At 38.9% G+C, this 21,965-nt stretch overlaps 1 protein-coding gene across 1 annotated transcript; it reads left to right on the top strand.

Annotated features, from left to right (window-relative positions):
- Positions 1 to 7,977: 7,977 nt before the first annotated feature.
- Positions 7,978 to 11,478, top strand: LOC149234546 (uncharacterized). The gene is made up of 3 exons (XM_089368303.1): positions 7,978 to 9,366; positions 10,699 to 10,824; positions 11,011 to 11,478. The coding sequence occupies exons 1-3, from the start codon at positions 7,978 to 7,980 to the stop codon at positions 11,476 to 11,478; spliced, it is 1,983 nt and encodes a 660-aa protein (XP_089224429.1).
- The last annotated feature ends 10,487 nt before the right edge of the window (positions 11,479 to 21,965 follow it).

The raw sequence follows: 21,965 nt of genomic DNA, 5'->3' as shown, positions 1-21,965 counted from the left end.
AATACCATTTTTAGAAATTTCATCCCTCATAAACCAAAAATCTATAATTTGGACTTGAAACTTACTCCATCTAACACATCTCAAAAATAAATATTGGAATATGATAAACATTCAAAGCCGAAGATAAATCAAATGCAATTCATGAAATGATTGCTATCTCCATCTCCAATAGTGTAGAAACGTGTAATACACCGCAACCATGCGCTAAACGCATGAAATCCATCTGTCTCAATGATATCTCCACAACCGTGAGCTTAACGCATGAAAGCCATCTGTCTCAATTACATTTTTCCATAGATATAAGAGGTGGCCCTTTTAACTACACTACACTTCACTCGACTGGTGTGGGTTGTTTTTTATATGTAATATATTAAAGTGATTTATTAAGAATGATCCTTCCTTCAACTCCGTCTTTTATCTGCTCTACTCCTTCCGTATGCATATACACTAATTTCGGCAGCAACTCCGGTACTGACAGTGGCAATGCATTCATTAGTTAAGCCGTAATCTTGGGCACTGTTGAATTGGACAATATTCATGCCATCTTTTCCAAGGTAGACACATAGCATATGGATGAGTCGTCTTTGCCAGAAATAGGATTTCTCTTTAAAAACTTGCATAGGGAGGCCACAATTTGGTATGGTAATTTTGTAGGAATTTGGTTACATCTTTTTTAAATCGGATTGCTAGAATGCACTATCAAGAACTTTGAACACTAAAATCTTGAAATTTGACAATTATAACTTATATTGCCAAAAAAATTGCCAAATTTTATAAGAATCTCGCCATTCTTCCATTATTTTCCAAGTGAACTCCTTAGACGACTCTCCTTCTTATTGGTGAAATTCATCAACCTCTTGCGTATATTACTAACACAACCATAGACTTATATCAACCACATTTATTACTATTAATTTATGTAGAAATTTACAGGGTAAGTTCCTCAGACTGAACACCAAAGGACACCGCTCACAAACAGATCACAGATCAATACACCAATACTTTTGACGTGGTTAAAACCCTCAAAGAGGGAAACATTCCACGGCCTGAGCCAACGCGGCCACTTCAGGCAATTTGTTAATAAAAGAATGAAAATTTACATAAGCTTCTCTCATGAACGCTTTAACCTACAAATGACCCTCCATGCTCTTTAAAGAGAGATCATGGACCAATCGGGTGTTAAGCCACAGATCAAGCCTCAGTAATATCGAGGAGAGAATGAACCGTCGGATCACTACATATCGTGATCGTCAGATTGTAAGTTACAAAATGTACATAGTAAAGAAACGCACTTTACCTAACTCTATACTAGACCAAGTTATACTTAACTATTTCCTATGTGTCGGAATATCCTAACATCCCCCCTTAAGAACAACTTGGGAGAGGATTGAAGGATTTACAAATATGACACAATAGGAGAAGGAAGGAGGCACTAGAGCCTATCCCCCTTAGTGACAACTTCCTGAACTCCAACCATAAATCGAAGCTTAGTGAACTTCGCCTCTGTGAGAGCCTTTGTAAAGATCTCTGCAACTTGATCATCTATTGAACAATATTGCACTTCAAGAACATGGTCGTGGATGAGCTTTCCGATGAAGTGCATGTGCAGTTCAATGTGTTTGTTGCGCTGATGTTGGACTGGATCTTTGCATAGTTGAATGACACTTTGATTATCACACCAAAGTGTAGTCGGATGCTGCTGCTGAAAGCCAAACTCTGACAGGATCTGACGAAGCGACAAGGCTTCCTTACTAGCTTCTACGACACCACGATACTATGCTTCTGCTGAAGAAAGAGAAATGGCACCTTGTTTCTTGCAAGCCCATGTAATAGGTACTAAACCAAGAGTGAAAACGTAACCTGCAGTAGACTTCCGATCATCAGGGTCACCAGCCCAATTGGAATCAGTGAAACCAACAAATAGAGGAGAGGCTTCGGCACTGTAATGAATCCCAAACTGAACTGTACCTCGAACATAACGAAGTATTCTTTTCGCTGCTTTCCAGTGACTTTCACGAGGGTTTTGCATAAACCAAGCAACAAGGCCAACAGCAAAGGAAAGGTCAGGATGAGTATGGGTTAGATACAAAAGTTTTCCTACCTGTTGACGGTATAAGGTAGCATCAACTTCAGGAGAAGTACAAGTGACTGAAAGTTTGACTCCAGATTGAAAGGGAGAAGGGGCTGGCTTATAATCTTCCATGTGAAAGTGGTGTAGAATATCACAGGCATACTTGGACTGGGAAAGGGAAATACCTTCCTTGGATTGCAAGACTTGAAGACCAAGAAAATAATGTAAGTTTCCTAAGCCTGTCATTTCAAACTTCCTTTTAAGGCTAGTCTTCACATGGTTTATAAGGTTGGGATCACTACCAGTCAGGATAAGATCATCAACATAAAGAATAAGAATGATAAGAGACTTGCCCACTTTCTTGGTGTAGACAGTATTGTCAAAACGACACCTAGAAAAGCCATTTTCTAAAAGAAAGTTATCCATTTTGGCATACCAAGCTCGAAGAGCTTTCTTGAGACCATAAAGGGATTTATTAAGTCGACATACAAGGCTGGAGTCTGTTTGTATAAAGCCAATAGGTTGTTCCATATAGATTTCTTCATGCAAGTCCCCATGCAAGAAGGCGGATTTAACATCCATCGGATGGACTTCCCATTTGAAAGAGGCAGCAAGGGAAAGAACAAGGCGGATAGAGTTCATTTTGGCAACAGGGGAGAAGGTTTCATTGTAGTCAATGCCTTCAACTTGTGAAAAATCCTTAGCAACAAGACGAGCTTTATGTTTATCAACATTCCCATCTGGTCCATACTTGGTTCTAAACCCATTTGCATCTAACAAGTTTTTGTCCCTTTGGTAGAGGAACAAGATCCCATGTATCATTTGCATATAATGAATGATATTCTTCATTCATAGCTGCTTCCCAATCTGGATGGCCTGAAGCTTCTGCAAAGGTGTCAGGATCATAATTCACTAAAGCTTGAGCCAGTAAAGAAGAGGCTCTCTCGAACTGAGAATGTGTATGTCGCTGATCTGTAGGATCACCAGCAAGATCACCTATTGCATCCCAAGTAGCACGGACCCATTTTGGAAGCTGAGGAGCTGAAGGAGGATCCTAAGAAGGTGGGGGAGGATTGTCATCCTCGCTTTCATCATTTGAAGAAGAAATATTTTCAAAGGTAGAAGAGATAGGAAGAGGTGGCACATCCGCCGAACTAGGCTCGCAGGCCGATATATTTTCAGCAAACTTTACATCTCTTCTAATGATAACATTCTTGGACTTAAGTGGAATGAGTCTATATCCTTTGACATCTTCAGAATATCCAACAAAAATACATTTTTCACTCTTAGGTTCTAAAGCTTTATGTTTCTCATCTGGAATATGGGCACATGCGTCACTTCCAAAAACACGAAAGTGACTTACATCTGGTTTGATTGAGCTCCATGCTTCTTCTGGAGTGATATTCTTTAAAACCTTAGTAGGAGTGCGATTTATTATGTAATTTGCACAGTTAATTGCTTCTGCCCAATAATTAAGACTAAGTCCTTTAGATTGAAGCATACAATTAGCCATTTCCTTTAAGGTGCGATTCTTCCTTTCATCTACACCATTTTTTTGTGAAGTATATGGAACAATATGTTGCATTTGAATTCCATTCTCAGTGCAAAAGTTGATGAATTTGTTTTTAACATATTCTCCGCCATTATTAGATCTTAGCTTAAGAATTTGATGTCCAGATTGTTTTTCAACAAAGGCCTTAAAAGCCAAGTGTCATGCGTAAAGAGTCAATTTTGCGGACAAAACCGACCTCCCTAGAAGCTAAGGCTTTCTAGTGACAAACAAGACAAGTAAACACTACCTTTCTCTAAATATGCATTTAGAATACAAGTAATCAGGTGTTTATAACATACCTTTAGTCCAACGCTTTGTACTAGTCTAGCCTCGCCGATCCAGATGAGCTCCTCCTTCTCTTCGAAACCTGTATTCACTAACAAGCCAAAAGATTACATAGCACCTGAATAACTTATAAAATAACACATATTCATCATACAGACCAAGGAGTATATGAAACAAATCATGTATAACAATCTGTTGAGAAAAGTGAGCTTAATTGTATTAAGTGGAAACAAAAGAAACCATTACAACCTGAGCCTTGGTGTTGTGCAGGTCCCTCCTAGGGTCCAGCAAGAGTTCTCCTTTACTTTGATCAGCTCACCCACTTCCAAATAAGGCTAGGAAAGGATGAGAATCTCTCCTCTCAAGCTCTATAAGGGAGTCCTAATTCCAGCAGCATCTACCCTTAGGAATATTCAGCTTTCAACCTCTCCTCCTTCTGGCCTAATGCCTGTATTTATAGTGCTCTAGGGTAAGTTAATCAGGTCCACCATCAATGGGATAAGCCCCTCTTTGAATGGAATAGCTCCCCTCTTGATGGGATAAGTTCCTCTTTCATAGGGATACATGAACCATCTGGAGGCGCTCAATACACGTCAAACAAGCTTCTAGAATGCTCTAGAAATGACCACAAGTAACTTTTTTTGAAGTAAAACTTGCGCCTTTTGACCTTTACAGGAGTACGCACCCACCCCTTTACAGATAGAGCATACAAGTACGCAGGTATTGTGAACTTGGGGTGCGTACACGCAGGTAAGGTTAAGAGAAACTGCGTAACCAGAGTTATTTGACTTTTAAAGACTTTCTCTCTTTCTTGGAGTTTGACATGAGTAGCAGAGGTATAAGACTTGCCAAGGAGGATAGCATGATAGTTGATGGAGCCATACTAACTGCAAATAGTCATGGTGACAAATTTTAGTGTAACACCAAGAACATGTTAAATACTTCACTCTTGAGTTTTAAGAAATATACCCAAGTGCGTCTGGATAAATCATCAATGAAAGTTAAGAAATACTGGCAGCCAGAGAATGAAACAACTGGAAGTGGACCACATAAATCACTGTGCACGAGCTGTAAGGGGGCTAAGGCATGCCAAGAGGCACGTTTTTCAAAACTGTCCCGATGATGTTTTCCGAGTACACATCTGGAACAAACACCATCTCTGCAAGATAACATTGGAAGACCTGTTACCATATTTTCTTTACATAGATTCTGAAGAAAGCAATAGTTTAAGTGACCAAATCGCTCATGCCAAAGTTTGCTCACTTCATCGTTATGAGCAACAAATACTGAGGGAAGATTTGATGACCTAAAGTTGTGAAACTTATACAACCTTGTAGAATCATCAGCAATGCCAGTAGTTAAAATCTGTCTAGGATCTCTTAGGTCCTTAATTACGACATCGTTAGGTGAAAATTCAATGATTTTACCTTCACCTAAATGAGTTATCTGATATACAGATAGAAGGTTGCAGGATAAGGTTGGAACACATAATACATCATTAAACTGACCATTGTCTATATGAACAGTTCCAGTCCCTACAACACTAAGAGATCTATCATCACCAACATATATATTTTTGGTGTTACAATCATTTAAAGAAAAAAAGCATGGCTTTTTTTTTGCCCATGTGATAAGAAGCTCCAGAATCAATGAGCCACTCATGAGAATGAGAAGAAGAAGATACATTTAGTGCATAGCCAGACTGAGATGCTTGACAACCACATGCAGAAAGTGCCATTTCTGAAGATGAAGTTGAAGTTGAAGTGATGCAAGAGCATCCAGCTCCGAGGAGACAGAAGGTGGTTGACTGTGTCATGGAGAGGACAAGAACAAGCAAAGAACACATGCATAGCTAGACAGGTTATCAAACTTGTCATTTGTTTTACTTTTCTTTATTATTTGTTTTATTTCCCAGAAGGTCGTTAGAGACCATAGAAATTGAAAAACTGTGAATTGTTTTAGTTTAGGAATTAATTAACAGTAAATTAGCATTTTAGTGAAAGAAACTGGTTGACAGTTGTAATAATTCTGATTAGACAGTTCAACTAGAAGTGGAAGCAGTTATGCTTCCCGGATGTTAAAAACAGAGGGAAAAAGATAGTGAAAAAAAAAACCCCTCGCGAGAAAGAAACACAGATACATTCCTCTAAAATAAAATTGTTTTTTTTAAGAACCACTGCTAAATTCATTCATCCAGTTGATATTATCTATGATTAACATCTATTGAAATAAGAGTACCGTAAGCATACAATTATAGTGCGCATATAATTGAAGATAGTAAGCTGTAACGAATAGAGCATGCGCTGCTACAGGAGGCTATTTCCACACAGAAAGGAGGACCAACAACTGACATCGACAAAAGTGACCAGGTAACGAATATACAAGTTTTCATACCCTTTTTTACAAAACATATAATTGCTGGAAACGAAAGTACAGTGATTTCATTTAACTGAATTATTACAAATAAAGCGCATAACAGAGGTTTTCTAAGCATAAAACTCTCACCAAAACGAGTTTCATTTACAAACGAAACCGCTCCAAGCAAATAGATGCCACAAATAGGCTAACAAAACCGTAAACGACAGAGGACAATACAGTTCATTTGCAAACCCAAGTAACAGTGAATATTTACAGACAAGCATTAAATGACAGAGCAGAATATTGTTCGTCCATAACCCAGGTGACTGTAACTCTTTACAGATGAAAACTTCAATTTCTTTACAAACTAACAAGCAAAACAACGCCGGAAGGACCCTACCCTATATATAAGGCTTGAGGGTTTCGGGTTATCTCTAGCAAACGTAGGGAGTATAAACCCTCGGCGGCGAGACACCTGAAACAACCTGCAAGAACGAATGTGGACACGGATTAGCACAAACTGAAGCGAGAAAAACAAATAAGAAGAAAGCCACAAATGAACGAGCCATAACCTATGGCTCTCACCTGAAGTTGTAAAGGCAGCGTTGCAAAACCAACCGATACCCATAACCTGAAGAACAAGGGACGAATTTGTCAGAGCCTGAAATAGAAGTGAAGACAGAGTCTGGCATCGAACCAGAGCTTACCTCTGAGACAAAGGTTGAAACGAAGTGGTTTACCGAAGCATGGAGCCGAAGGGAGCCTGTCACAGAACCAGTCACAAGTTAAGAGTTTGTGGAATGAATCCATTTGACAGAAAACAATTAAAGAAACAGTAAATAAAACGCATGACGGTGTAAGGAACCAACGGCATGTCGCCCTCATAGGAATCCCAACGCGCAGAATAGCGAGAGGCCGGAGGCACCAGAGTAACTCGATGCCAGAACGAAGAAGCTGTAAGCGCAAAAACCCTCCGCAGAGCAGAGCCGAGGTTTAACACAGTAAACAATGAAATGACCAACAAAACCGAGGATTGGTTTGACAAAAGGCGGGAGTGACTTGACGGAAAGAACCCACGGGTGGAGTTTCACAACTGGTACCGCCGGTTAAAACCCTCCGAAAAATCTAGAGTCCTGTACATTCACATTTACACCAACGTCAATCGCATTAACTATTGCACAGTGAAACAGCTACGCCACGTTGGAGGGCTGGGCCATCAAAAGTGGTATCAGAGCAGGTTGACGAATAGGAGAAAATGGAGGGTGGTAGAGGAGGAAGAGGAAGAGGAAGAGCGATCCGGAGGATAGCAGAAGAGGGACTCCGCGAGGAGATTCGCGTTTTGCGAGAAAGATTAGCAGTGGTAGAAGCTGGGGGAAGGAGGAACCCAGCAGATGATAGTGATGAGGATGTGGCAGAACCAGAAGATGAGGTTGAAGGGGTGACACCGGAACTCCGGTTATTAAAGTCAGTTTTGCTGTCCAGTCATAAGCCAAAGCATGAGCTACCCACTTATGACGGAAGTCTGTCTGCAGATGTGTTATTGGATTGGTTGAGTGAAGTGAATAAATATTTTGAGTTTGAGGAAACCAGTGAGGATAAGCAGGTGAAGTTCGCCGCCACAAAGCTGAAAGGACATGCGTCCTTGTGGTGGGACAGCGTTCAGGTGGAAAGGAAGAGGCAACACAAACAGCCTATAAAGAAGTGGGCCAGGATGGAGGCAAAACTGAAGGAGAAGTTTCTGCCGAAAGACTATCAGATCATGTTGTATAGACAGGTGCAGAATTTAAAACAAAGAGGGATGACTGTTAAGGAATTTACAGAAGAATTTTATAAGTTGAACCTACGAGCAGGGTACGTGGAAGATACCCCAGAAAAGACAGCCCGGTTTGTAAATGGGTTGAGGGGGGAAATCCTGGATGAAATCGGTATCCTCTCGCCCAGAACTTTGGACGAAGCTTATCAGTTTGCACTAAAAGCAGAGGAGAAAATTAACAGAAAACAGAATGCCAGGAGAGGAGGCGGAACTGGCAGAGGGAAAGGTAAGGTTTTTGGCAGAGGTAGAAGTGCAGGTTCCAGTGAAGAAGGCAGCAGTTCTAAGTCTGCTGGCACAGCAGAGAGGGACAATAGCACTAGAGGAGGACGACCAGCTCAGCAAGGGCGAGGAAGTGGTCGGGGCAGGGGAACTGTCCAGTGCTATCGTTGCCACAAGTTAGGACACAAGTCGTATGACTGTCCTGAAGGTGAACCGGTAGGTGGAAGAGGAGCTTATGTTGCTCAGCCAGAGGATGCTGAGGCAACACCTCAGGAGGTGGAGAACACACCAGAGACGGGTGAAGCTTTGGTGTTGAATAAAGTGCTGTTAAAACCAACAAAGGAAAATGCAGAACCTGACCAGCGAAAAGCTCTATTCCGAACTATTTGCAAGTCACAGGGTAAGTGCTGCAAGCTAATCATCGATAGTGGAAGTACCGACAATTTGGTGGCAGTAGAGATGGTGGAGAAACTGGGATTGAGAAAGTTGAAACACCCCACTCCATATAAAGTTTCATGGCTACAGAAAGGACACCAACTGTTAGTTAATGAACAGTGTGAGGTGGAGTTTCAGATAAGCAGGTATAAGGACAAAATTATCCGCGATGTTATGCTGATGGATGTCTATCATATATTGCTAGGACGACCCTGGCAGTTTGACATAAGTGCAGTCCATGACGAGAAAACAAATTGTTACAAATTTGTCAAAGACGGGATCAAGCACACGCTTGTACCCATCAAAGAGGAAAGTGCAGCTGAAACCAGTGGGGTAAAAGCATTGTTGATGGCAGGAAAAGAATTTATAAAACAGATTGAGGACAGTGATGTAAATTTCGCTGTCATAAGAAGACCAAAAGCAGTGATATTGCATACACAGATTTCAGATTTGCCCGAGGAAATCCAAAAGATGCTGCAGGAGTTTGGAGACATTGTGGTGGATGACCTTCCGGATGAACTTCCACCCAGGAGAGGTATTAGTCACTGCATTGACTTTATACCAGGGGCAAGCCTGCCAAATAAAGCAGCTTATCGTATGAGCCCTAAGGACCATGAAGAAATCAGGAAACAGGTCCAGGAGTTGTTAGACAAAGGATTGATTAGAGAGAGCATGAGCCCCTGTGCAGTACCAACCATTTTGGCTCCAAAGAAAGGAGGAGAGTGGCGAATGTGCACGGACTCTAGAGCCATTAACAAAATTACGGTTAGGTACAGGTTTCCCTTACCGAGAATGGACGATATGATGGACTGTTTGAGTGGGGCGGCTTATTTCTCGAAAATTGACTTGAAAAGTGGATATCACCAGATCCGAATTCGGGAAGGAGATGAGTGGAAGACAGCTTTCAAGACGAATGAAGGCTTATATGAATGGCTGGTGATGCCATTTGGGTTGAGCAATGCCCCCAGTACGTTCATGCGCTTGATGAATGAGGTACTGAAGGAATTCATTGGGAAATTCGTAATAGTTTACTTGGATGACATTTTGATTTTTAGTAAAACTAAGGAAGAACATTTCAGGCATGTTCGCAGTGTGTTGAGGAAGCTGCAGCAAAACAAATTGCTGATCAATCTGAAAAAGTGTACTTTTTTTCAGCGGGAGTTAGTGTATCTGGGTTTTGTAATTGCAGAAAATGAATTAAAGATGGACCCAGAAAAGGTGGCAGCTATAGTTAGCTGGCCTTCTCCGGGAAGTTTATTTGAAGTCCGCAGTTTCCACGGACTAGCAAGTTTTTACAGGAAATTCATCAGGAATTTCAGTGAGATTTGCGCACCTATGCTGGATACGATTAAGAAAACAAATCAGCCTTTTCACTGGACTGAAGCAGTGGAAAGAGGTTTTCAGATTTTGAAAAGGAAGATTACCGAAAGGCCGATATTGAGGCTGCCTGACTTCAACAAACCCTTTCAGGTTCGTTGTGATGCCAGTAGTACAGCCATTGGGGCAGTACTAAGTCAGGAGGATAGACCAGTCGCATATTTCAGTGAAAAGCTGAACGAGAGTAGACAAAAATACTCAACCTATGACAAAGAGTTCTATGCAATTATACAAGCGTTAAAGCATTGGAGACATTATCTGTTAGGTAATGAGTTTGTTTTATTTACGGATAACTCTGCATTACAGTACATTATGCAGTAACATAAATTGAACCATAAGCATGTAGCATGGGTTGAGTACTTATAGAATTTTACGTTTGTACTAAAACATATTAGTGGGCAAGCAAACAAGGTGGCAGATGCGCTGAGTAGAAGGACTCTACTCTTACAGGAAGGTACAATGCAGGTTTTAGGCTTTGAGCACCTGAAAGAGCTGTATCAAACAGATGATGATTTTAAGGAGGCCTATGAGGCTTGTCAGAACCCTCTGTTGAGAAACAACAGTCTGTGGTTGGACTATAATTTACAGGAGGGATTGCTGTTTAAGGGAGGACAGCTGTGTATTCCCAACTGCTCTATGCGAGAAAACATTATTCAGGAAAAACATAGTGGAGGTTTGGCTGGACACTTCGGTATAGACAAGACAGTAGCACAGGTACGACATTTCTATTTTTGGCCAAAATTACAGCGGGATGTGCAAAGGTACGTGAGTAGGTGCAAGGTTTGCCAACTGGCAAAGGGCCACAGTCAGAATACAGGTCTGTACTTACCATTACCCGTTCCGAGCTGACCATGGGACTCCGTCAGTTTAGATTTTGTTCTGGGCTTGCCTAAGACACAGCGGGGTTTCGATTCAGTAATGGTTGTGGTAGATCGATTTTCAAAGATGGCGCACTTTGTACCTTGCAAGAAGACCAGTGATGCTACTTATATAGCACATTTGTTTTTCACTGAGATTGTTCGACTACATGGGCTTCCAAGGTCCATCATTTCCGACAGGGACGTAAAGTTCACCGGTCATTTTTGGCGAACTCTGTGGAAAAAGTTGAACACCCAATTACAGTTTAGCTCCGCTTATCACCCGCAGACAGATGGCCAAACTGAAGTGGTAAACAGGAGCTTAGGAAATTTGCTTCGGAGCTTAATAGGCGAGAATGCACGGACGTGGGACCGTGTACTAGCTCAGGCGGAATTCGCATATAACGATTCACCTAATCGCAGCACCGGTTATAGTCCTTTCCAGATTATGTACGGCATGCATCCACGCGGAGTGCATGAATTACGAGATTTGGGGAAGCTCGAAAAATGAAGTGCTGATGGGGAAGATTTCGCCCAAGCAATGAGTAACTTACATGAGCAGGTAAAGCTGAAATTACAGGACAACAGTCAAAAGTACAAACAGCGGGCTGATTCAAAGCGTCGGGAAGTTCAGTTTAACATTGGGGATGACGTCCTTGCGTATTTACGGAAGGAGCGATTTCCGAAACGGGAGTACAACAAATTGAAGTATAAAAAGATCGGTCCCTACAAAATCATTCGCAAATTTTCTGCAAATGCCTATGAGCTACAGTTGCCACCAGGGATCGGTATTTCTCCCATTTTTAACGTGGCAGATTTGTTTCCTTATGTCGCTGATCCGAGAGACGATACAGCAGCAAAGCCACTGCGGGACACCAGTTGTGAGGAAAGTTTACGAATGAGGAAGATGCCAGTGGCACAACCCTTGGAGATCGAGAAGATCCTTGACACACAGGTAGCTAGGCGCACACGCAGGAAGGAATATCTGTGGTATTTGGTCAAGTGGAAGAACCGTTTGGTAGAGGACAGTTCGTGGCTTAATGCAACGCAGATACAGAAAGCAGGCTATTCTGTCGACGATCTCATGGAACAGAGCCATGACTTTTTGCCACCCCGGAAGCCTGATGCAGGAGCATCCAGCTCTGAGGAGACAGAAGGTGGTTGACTGTCTCATGGAGAGGACAAGAACAAGAAAAGAACACATGCATAGATGGATAGGTTATCAAACTTGTCATTTGTTTTACTTTTCTTTATTATTTGTTTTATTTCCCAGAAGGTCGTTAGAGACCATAGAAATTGCAAAACTATGAATTGTTTTAGTTTAGGAATTAATTAACAGTAAATTAGCATTTTAGTGAAAGAAACTGGTTGACAGTTGTAATAATTCTGGTTAGACAGTTCAACTAGAAGTGGAAGCAGTTATGCTTCCCGGATGTTAAAAACAGAGGGAAAAAGATAGTGAAAAAAAAAACCCCTCGTGAGAAAGAAACACAGATACATTCCTCTGAAATAAAATTGTTTTTTTTAAGAACCACTGCTAAATTAATTCATCCGGTTGATATTATCTATGATTAACATCCATTGAAATAAGAGTACCGTAAGCATACAATTACAGTGAGCATATAATTGAAGATAGTAAGCTGTAACGAATAGAGCACGCGCTGCTACAGGAGGCTATTTCCACACAGAAAGGAGGACCGACAACTGACATCGACAAAAGTGACCAGGTAACGAATATACAAGTTTTCATACCCTTTTTTACAAAACATATAATTGTTGGAAACGAAAGTACAGTGATTTCATTTAACTGAATTATTACAAATAAAGCGCATAACAGAGGTTTTCTGAGCATAAAACGCTCACCAAAACGAGTTTCATTTACAAACGAAACCGCTCCAAGCAAATAGATGCCACAAACAGGCTAACAGAACCGTAAATGACAGAGGACAATACAGTTCATTTGCAAACCCAAGTAACAGTGAATATTTACAGACAAGCATTAAATGACAGAGCAGAATATTGTTCGTCCATAACCCAGGTGACTGTAACTATTTACAGACGAGAACTTCAATTTCTTTACAAACTAACAAGCGAAACAACGCCGGAAGGACCCTACCCGATATATAAGGCTTGAGGGTTTCGGGTTATCTCCAGCAAACGTAGGGAGTATAAACCCTTGGCGGCCAGACACCTGAAACAACCTGCAAGAACGAATGTGGACGCGGATTAGCACAAACCGAAGCGAGAAAAACAAATAAGAAGAAAGCCAGCAAATGAACGAGCCATAACCTATGGCTCTCACCTGAAGTTGTAAAGGCAGCGTTGCAAAACCAACCGATACCCATAACCTGAAGAACAAGGGACGAATTTGTCAGAGCCTGAAACAGAAGTGAAGACAGAGTCTGGCATCGAACCAGAGCTTACCTCCGAGACAAGGTTGAAACGAAGTGGTTTACTGAAGCGTGGAGCCGAAGGGAGCCTGTCACAGAACCAGTCACAAGTTAAGAGTTTGTGGAATGAACCCATTTGACAGAAAACAATTAAAGAAACAGTAAATAAAACGCATGACGGTGTAAGGAAGCAACAGCATGTCGCCCTCATAGGAATCCCAACGCACAGAATAGCGAGAGGCCGGAGGCACCAGAGTAACTCGACGCCAGAACGAAGAAGCTGTAAGCGCAAAAACCCTCCGCAGAGCAGAGCCGGGGTTTAACACAGTAAACAATGAAATGACCAACAAAACCGAGGATTGGTTTGACAAAAGGCGGGAGTGACTTGACGGACAGAACCCACAGGTGGAGTTTCACAACCGGTACCGCCGGTTAAAACCCTCCGAAAAATCTAGAGGCATGTACATTCACATTTACACCAATGTCAATCGCATTAACTATTGCACAGTGAAACAGCTACGCCACGTTGGAGGGCTGGGCCATCATGAAGAGTGCTCCAAATGGATGGTATGCTTCTTCATTGCTGCTTCCAAGGCTTCCATCTTCTTAAAGCATTTGGATTCTATGTGGCCATCTCGATTACAAAAGTTGCAATGTCTATCAGTCTTCTTCACTTTGTTTTTATTTTTCTTATCATTTTGTTGAAATGATTTTTCATTTTGAGGCTGAAATTTCTTAGGACACTTGTTTGGTTTAGGACCATTCTTTTTAGGATACAACTTCTTAGGATTCTTTGGATTTGGTTGCTGCTGGGCAGCTAACTCTTTCTTAGAAGAGTTTCCAAGATTAAGAAGACCAAGGTGTAAGAGTTTTTCTTGTTCTCTTATTAAAGAATCAAAAAAAGAATCAAAGGAAGGGGACTTGTAGTCTTGTCCTTGAGAAATGAAGGCTTCTCTTGTAGAATGGAAGGTGGAAACAAACACCGAGTAGGTTGGTCCCAACTTAGTAGGAATGGAATAGATAAGGTTACTATCTTCTTTCTTAACCTTAACACCTTCCAAGAGAAGTCTAAGGGTCTTGAACTTGGACAAAAAATCTTCAATGTAAGAAAAATTATTGGGGTTCAATTTAAGCAACTCATTTTCAAGTTGATGGGCTCTAAGTTCTTTTTTTATTCCAAAAAATTTAGTAATATATTTCAATATTTCATCAGGAGTATCAAGTTCTATAATATGAAATCTAAGATCTGGAGAAATAGAAATCCCTATCAACCCACATGCTTGATCTTACCTATTTTCCCATTTAGCTGCCTTATCTTCATCTTTCGGTTTGGTTTCTTGGCCTGTGGCTATTCTGTAGAGACCTTTACTTCTAAGTAAATCTACAATGTAGGACCACTATTGGAAGTAGTTGGTGTTGTCAAGAATAACTTGGCATGGACTTTCCATTTTAACAGAAACTGAAGCTATAGATGCTGAAACTAAGTGTTCCAAAGGAAAGATCTCGAAAAATTAGGCTGTTTAAAAAAAACGGTTCTGAAAACGGCTTCCGGATGAAGAAGTTATGGCTTTTTAAAGAAAATTTGACGAAGATGCCGACGAAGTGCGGGAATGTGCAGAAATGAAAAGTCCGCCCCCACAAAAAGGAGACTTGAACTCAAGACCTCTACTCTCATAAATTAGCTTTGGACCAAGTGAGTTATACAAAAAGTTTGAGAGAGAGAGAGAGGGAGAGAGAGGGGGGTTGAAGCTTTGGGTTGCATGCTTGCTTTGAGAAGATTCTTTTTCCCTACAAAAAAAAAAACACAAAACCCAACACGGACATACAAAAAAAAAGAACCTTGTGGCTCGAAGTTAGTTTTAGCTGGAAACTAAATATTTTCCTCAATGTTTCTGATTTTCCGAGATCACACTAAGGCGCAGCGGAAAAGAGCATACGCATAAGAAAAATCCTTCCTTTCTGTTTCTAATTTGCCCAGATCGCATAGAGTCGCGGGGCAAAGAGCATACGTATAAATGAAAGGTATAGATCCGGTGATAAAAAAAAGCTAAATAAACCGAAACCAAAATAAACAGAGAGAAAATAACTGTAAACTGCAAATAAACATTGTATACCTCCAGATCTTAAAAATGACGTAGCTAGGGCTACCAGAAACCTTTTCGCATGAAACGAAAGGGGTTCCTCACTTGAACAGATGCTCCCAACACAATAGAGCAGTCCTCTTGGCCCAAAAGTAGTCAGAAATAGTAGATCTAGGAAATGTTAGTTGGATTTAGTTCTACCGGCTTCAGATTTGGATCACCAACGGACGCGGCCCTCAAATAGCTCTGGTACCATGTAAGAATTTACAGGGTAAGTTCCTCAGACAGAACACCAAAGGATGCCGCTCACAAACAGATCACAGATCAATACACCAGTACTTTTGACGTGGTTAAAACCCTCAAAGAGGGAAACAGTCCACGGCCTGAGCCAACGCGGCCACTTCAGGCTATTTATTAATAAAAGAATGAAAATTTACATAAGCTTCTCTCATGAACGGTTTAACCTACAAATGACCCTCCATGCTCTTTAAATAGAGATCATGGACCAATCGGGTGTTAAGCCACGAATCAAGTGTCGGTAATACCGAGGAGAGAATGAACTGTCGGATCACTACATATCGTGACCGTCAGATTGTAAGTTACAAAATGTACATAGTAAAGAAACACACTTTACCTAACTCTATACTAGACCAAGTTATACTTAACTATTTCCTATGTGTCGGAATATCCTAACAATTTATATATATTAACATTAATGATTTTATTAATTATTAGTAATTTATATTTAATAATTTTAATTATTGTTGGCTAATAATTTCTTATTATTAATTATTAATAATTTAATTAGTTATTTTTTATATTTATATTTGAAGTATCTATTAATTGGTTAATTAACATGCTAAATAATAATAATTTATCCTTTATTTATAAAATTAGTATATTATTAATTAAAATAATACTTAATATCAATATAAATATAAAAAATCATTAAAATTAATTAATAATAATAAGGAAAAAAAATTATTAGTAATTAAAAATTATTGATTACTAAAAATAAAAATAAAAATATTTTTAATGATAAAAAATCATTAAATATAAATTATTAATAATTAAATAATTTTAATCAACTATTTCTTTTTGAAAGTCCAATAGATCATATTAATCTTAGTGGACGTTAATCATCCTCATCATCATCAATTAATAATAATAATAATAATTAATTATTAAAAATAATTATTAATTTAGATATCGTTTTTTGGGATTCAACTGCGTTAAGTAAGTCATTAACGTATGACCATTTCCATGAGAGGTAGTCGTAACTGACTAATTTCTCATGATTTTTGAATTGTTCACTTAGCACTCATTGGATCGGGTGATGCTCACAGGGGTGAAGAAGTGAGATTGAAACTAGTGAAATGAATCACATAGCGTCCATCATCACTTCGGGGCTTGCACCCAGTAACTAGGACTTCCCGGGAGGTCACCCATCCCAGATCTCCTCTGGCTCAAGCGCGCTTAACTGTGGAGTTTTCCCCACAATCAAGCCAACTTAGCTTGCTACCCCATTCACAAAACTTTAACAAGTATTGTGCCTCATGAACCATTCAAGAGATCCCTTCACTCTTTTTGAATTTAAGTATTAGGGGTTTACGCAGTGCATTATATTAGATATCGTTTTTTGGGATTCAACTGCGTTAAGTAAGTCATTAACGTATGACCATTTCCATGAGAGGTAGTCGTAACTGACTAATTTCTCATGATTTTTGAATTGTTCACTTAGCACTCATTGCATCTGGTGATGCTCACAGGGGTGAAGAAGTGGGATTGAAACTAGTGAAATGAATCACATAGCGTCAATCGTCACTTCCGAGGCTTGCACCCGGTAACTAGGACTTCCCGGGCGGTCACCCATCCCAGATCTCCTCTGGCTCAAGCGCACTTAACTGTGGAGTTTTCCCCACAATCAAGTCCACTTAGCTTGCTACCCCATTTGCAAAACCTTAGCAAGTATTGTGCCTCATGAACCATTCAAGAGATCCCTTCACTCTTTCTGAATTTAAGTATTAGGGTTTTACGTAGTGCATTATATTAGATATCGTTTTTTGGGATTCAACTGCATTAAGTAAGTCATTAACGTATGACCATTTCCATGAGAGGTAGTTGTAACTGACTAATTTCTCATGATTTTTGAATTGTTCACTTAGCACTCATTGCGTCGGGTGATGCTCACAGGGGTGAAGAAGTGGGATTGAAACTAGTGAAATGAATCACATAGCGTCAATCGTCACTTCCGGGGCTTGCACCCGGTAACCAGGACTTCCAGGGAGGTCACCCATCCCAGATCTCCTCTGGCTCAAGCGCGCTTAAGAGTGAAGGGATCTCTTGAATGGTTCATGAGGCACAATACTTGCTAAGGTTTTGCAAATGGGGTAGTAAGCTAAGTGGGCTTGATTGTGGGGAAAACTCCACAGTTAAGCGCGCTTGAGCCAGAGGAGATCTGGGATGGGTGACCTCCCGGGAAGTTCTGGTTACCGGGTGCAAGCCCCGGAAGTGACGATTGACGCTATGTGATTCATTTCACTAGTTTCAAACCCACTTCTTCACCCGTGTGAGCATCACCCGATGCAATGAGTGCTAAGTGAACAATTCAAAAATCATGAGAAATTAGTCAGTTACGACTACCTCTCATGGAAATGGACGTACGTTAATGACTTACTTAAAGCAGTTGAATCCCAAAAAATGATATCTAATTATTAATTATTATAATTATTGTTTGTAAAGGGATAAATATTATAAGCTAAATAGATTGATACCGTAGACAATGGTCATATTAATAATAAATAATAACAATTAATAATAATTATAATTATTGTTCGTAAAAGAGATAAATATTAAAAACCAAATCAATTGATATTATAAACTCGAGGGATGAATATTATAAATTCAAGAGATTATTCAAATTAAAAACCAAATAGATTGAAAACAAACATTGTTGACCATGGTTGATTTTCACATTGAGACAATATTTGTCACAATGCAACGTTGGACCATGGTTGACCGTTATTTATTTTCATATTGAGAGAATATTTGTCACAATGCAACATTGGACCATGGTTGACTATGGTTTACCCTGATTCACCATGGTCTACCCTAAAATAAACATGGTTCACCATCATTGACCATGGTTGATTTTCATATTGACACAATATTTGACACAATGCGACATTGGACCATGGTTAACCATGATTAATTTTCATATTGAGACAATCTTTGTCACAATGCAACGTTGGACCATGGTTGACCATGGTTGATTTTCATATTGAGATAAACTTTGTCATAATGCAATGTTGGACCATGGTTGACCATGGATCACCATGGTTATTATAATGTGACGTTGGACCAAGAGAAAATCTTCATTATAATGCGACCATGATTATTGACCATGGTTGACCATGATTAACCATGGTTAAGCAAGGTTGATTTTCATAGTGATCCAATCTTTGTCACAATGTGACATTGCACCATGGTTGACCATGATTAATTTTCATATTAAGAGAGTATTTGTCACAATGCGATGTTGGACCATGGCTGACCATGGTTGATTTTCATATTGACACTCTTTTTCACAATGTGACGATGGAGCATGGTTCACCACGAATGACCATGGTTGTCACAATGTGACATTGGACCATCAAACAATCTTTGTCACAATGTGACTTTGGACCCATCAAACAATCTTTGTCACAATGTGACGCTGGTCCACGGTTGATCATGATTGACCATGGTTGGTTTTCATATTGACCATGATTGACCACGACTGACCATGATAGACCATGATTAACCATGGTTGACAATGATTGATTTTCATATTGAGATAATCTTTGTAACAATGTGACAATTGACCATGGTTGATTTTCATATTGAGAGAATTTTTCTCATAATGAAACATGGATGATAGTTCACCACGAATGTCGATGGTTGACGATGGTTGAACATGGTTGATTTTCATATTGAGACAATCTTTGTCACAATGTGATGTTGGACCATGGTTGACCATGATTATAAACCCAAGGAATATATATTAAACCCTATGATTAATATTATAAACTCTATGAATAATATTATACCATAGCAATATGAACCCTTAGATTAATAAACCCAAGGGATTGATACTAAAAAACCCCAACGATTATAAACCCAAGGGAATAATATTAAACCTAAGGGTTTAATATTTGTAATCCAATGTATATAAACCATAAAATAAATATTATAAACCCTAAAATAAACATGGTTGATCATCGTAGCCCATGGTTGATTTTCATATTGATACAATCTTTGTTATAATGTGACGTTGGACCATGGTTGACCATGGTTGACAACGACTGTCCATGGTTGATTTTCATATTGAGATAATCTTTGTCACAAAGTGATACTGAACCATGATTGAACATGGCTGACGATGGATTGACAATGGTTGACCATGGTTTATTTTCATATTGAGACAATCTTTGTCACAATGTAACATTGGACCATGGTAGATTTTCATATTGTGATAATCCTTGTCAAAATGCGATGTTAGACCATGGTTAACCATGTATAACAATGTATGATTTTCATATTGAGAAAATCATTGTCATAATGTGACATTGGACCATGGTAGACCATGATTATAAACACAACAGATTTATATTAAACGATAGGATTAGTATTATATAAACCCTATGAATAATATTATACCCTAGGAATATGAACCCTTAGATTAATAAACACAAGGAAATGATATTATAAAACCTAAGGGCATAATAAACCCAAGGGATTATAAACCCAATGAAATTAAATATTTAACCCAAGGGACTAATATTATAAACCTAAGGTATATAAACCCTAAGATAAATACTATAAACCCTAAAATAAACAAAATTGACCATGGTTGATTTTCATATTGAGAGAATCTTTGTCACAATGAAATGTTGGACCATGGTTGGACATGGTTGATTTGCATAGTGAGATAATCTTTGTCACAATGTGACATTGGACGATGGTTGAGCATGATTAATTTCATATCGAGACAATATTTGTCACTACGTAGCGTTGGACTATGGTTGATTTTCATATCGAGAAAATATTTTTCATATATGTGATGATGGAGCATGATTGACCATGATTATAAACATAATGGATTTATATTAAACCCAAGCATTAATATTATAAGCCATATGAATAATATTATACCCTAGGATAATGAATCGTTAGATAAATAAACTCAAGAGAATAATAATAAACCCAAAAGATTAATATTATAAACCCAAAGCATATAAACCCTATGATAAATATTATAAACTCTAAAATAAACATGCTTGACCATGGTTGATTTTTATGTTGAGACAATCTTTGTCACATTATGACGTTGGACCATGGTTGATCATGATTCATCATAATTGACCATGGTCAACCATGTTAGACTAATGTTGACCATGATCCACCATGATTAGCCATGGTTGACCATGGTTGATTTCATATAGATAAAATCCTAAGATAAACCCTAAGATAAATATTATAAACTAAGGCATATAAACCCTCTGATAAATATTATAAATGGTAAAATAAACATGGTTAGCCATGGTTGACCATGATTGATATTATAAACCCAAAGGAATATTAAAATCAAAGGATTAATACTAAAAACCCAAGAGATTATAAACCCAAAGAAATAATATTAAACCCAAGGTATAAAAATGCTAAGATAAATATTATAAACACTAAAATAAACATGGTTGACCATGGTTGATTTTTATATTGAGACAACCTTTGTCCCAATGCGACATTTCACCGTGGTTTTCCATGATTGACCATGGTTCACCATGATTGATTTTATAAAACATGGTTGACCAGAATTAATCATGGTTGACATTGGTTGACCATGAATGATATTATAAGCCCAGGGAATAATAAACCCTAGGATTAATACTAAAAGCCCAAGGGATTATAAACCTAAGGAAAGAATATAAACCTAAGGTATATCAACCCTAACATAAATATTATAATCTCTAAAATAAACATGGTTGACCATTGTTGACCATGGTTAACCTTGGTTGATTTTCGTATTGAGACAATGTGTGAGAGTGCAACGTTGGAACATGCTTGACCATGGTTACCATGATTTATTTTCATATCAAGAAAATCATTGTCACAACCACACGTTGGACCATGGTTCATTTTTAAATGAGACAAACTTTGTCACAATGTGACGTTGGACCATGGTTATTGACCATGATTGACCATTGGTAACCATGATTGATTTTCATATTGAGACAACCTTTCTCATAATGCGACGTTGGACCATGGTTCATTTTCATATTGGGACAATGTTTTGTCACAATGTGCTGTTGGATTATGGTGGACCATGTTTGACCAATATCAACTATAATTAACCACAATTGACAGTGTTAAATATGGTTTGATAAATATAATATATATAAATATATATATAATAATATTTAATAATATTACTTAATTATAATAATGTATTATTAGTAAAATCTTTGATTTATAGAAATTATCTAATA

This window comes from Pinus tabuliformis, chromosome 8 (genome assembly GCF_031772625.1).
Source record: "Pinus tabuliformis cultivar Carrire ecotype Pingquan chromosome 8, CPIR1, whole genome shotgun sequence".
NCBI classification, from domain to species: Eukaryota; Viridiplantae; Streptophyta; class Pinopsida; order Pinales; family Pinaceae; genus Pinus; species Pinus tabuliformis.
This window is presented reverse-complemented; position numbering and strand designations above follow the sequence as displayed.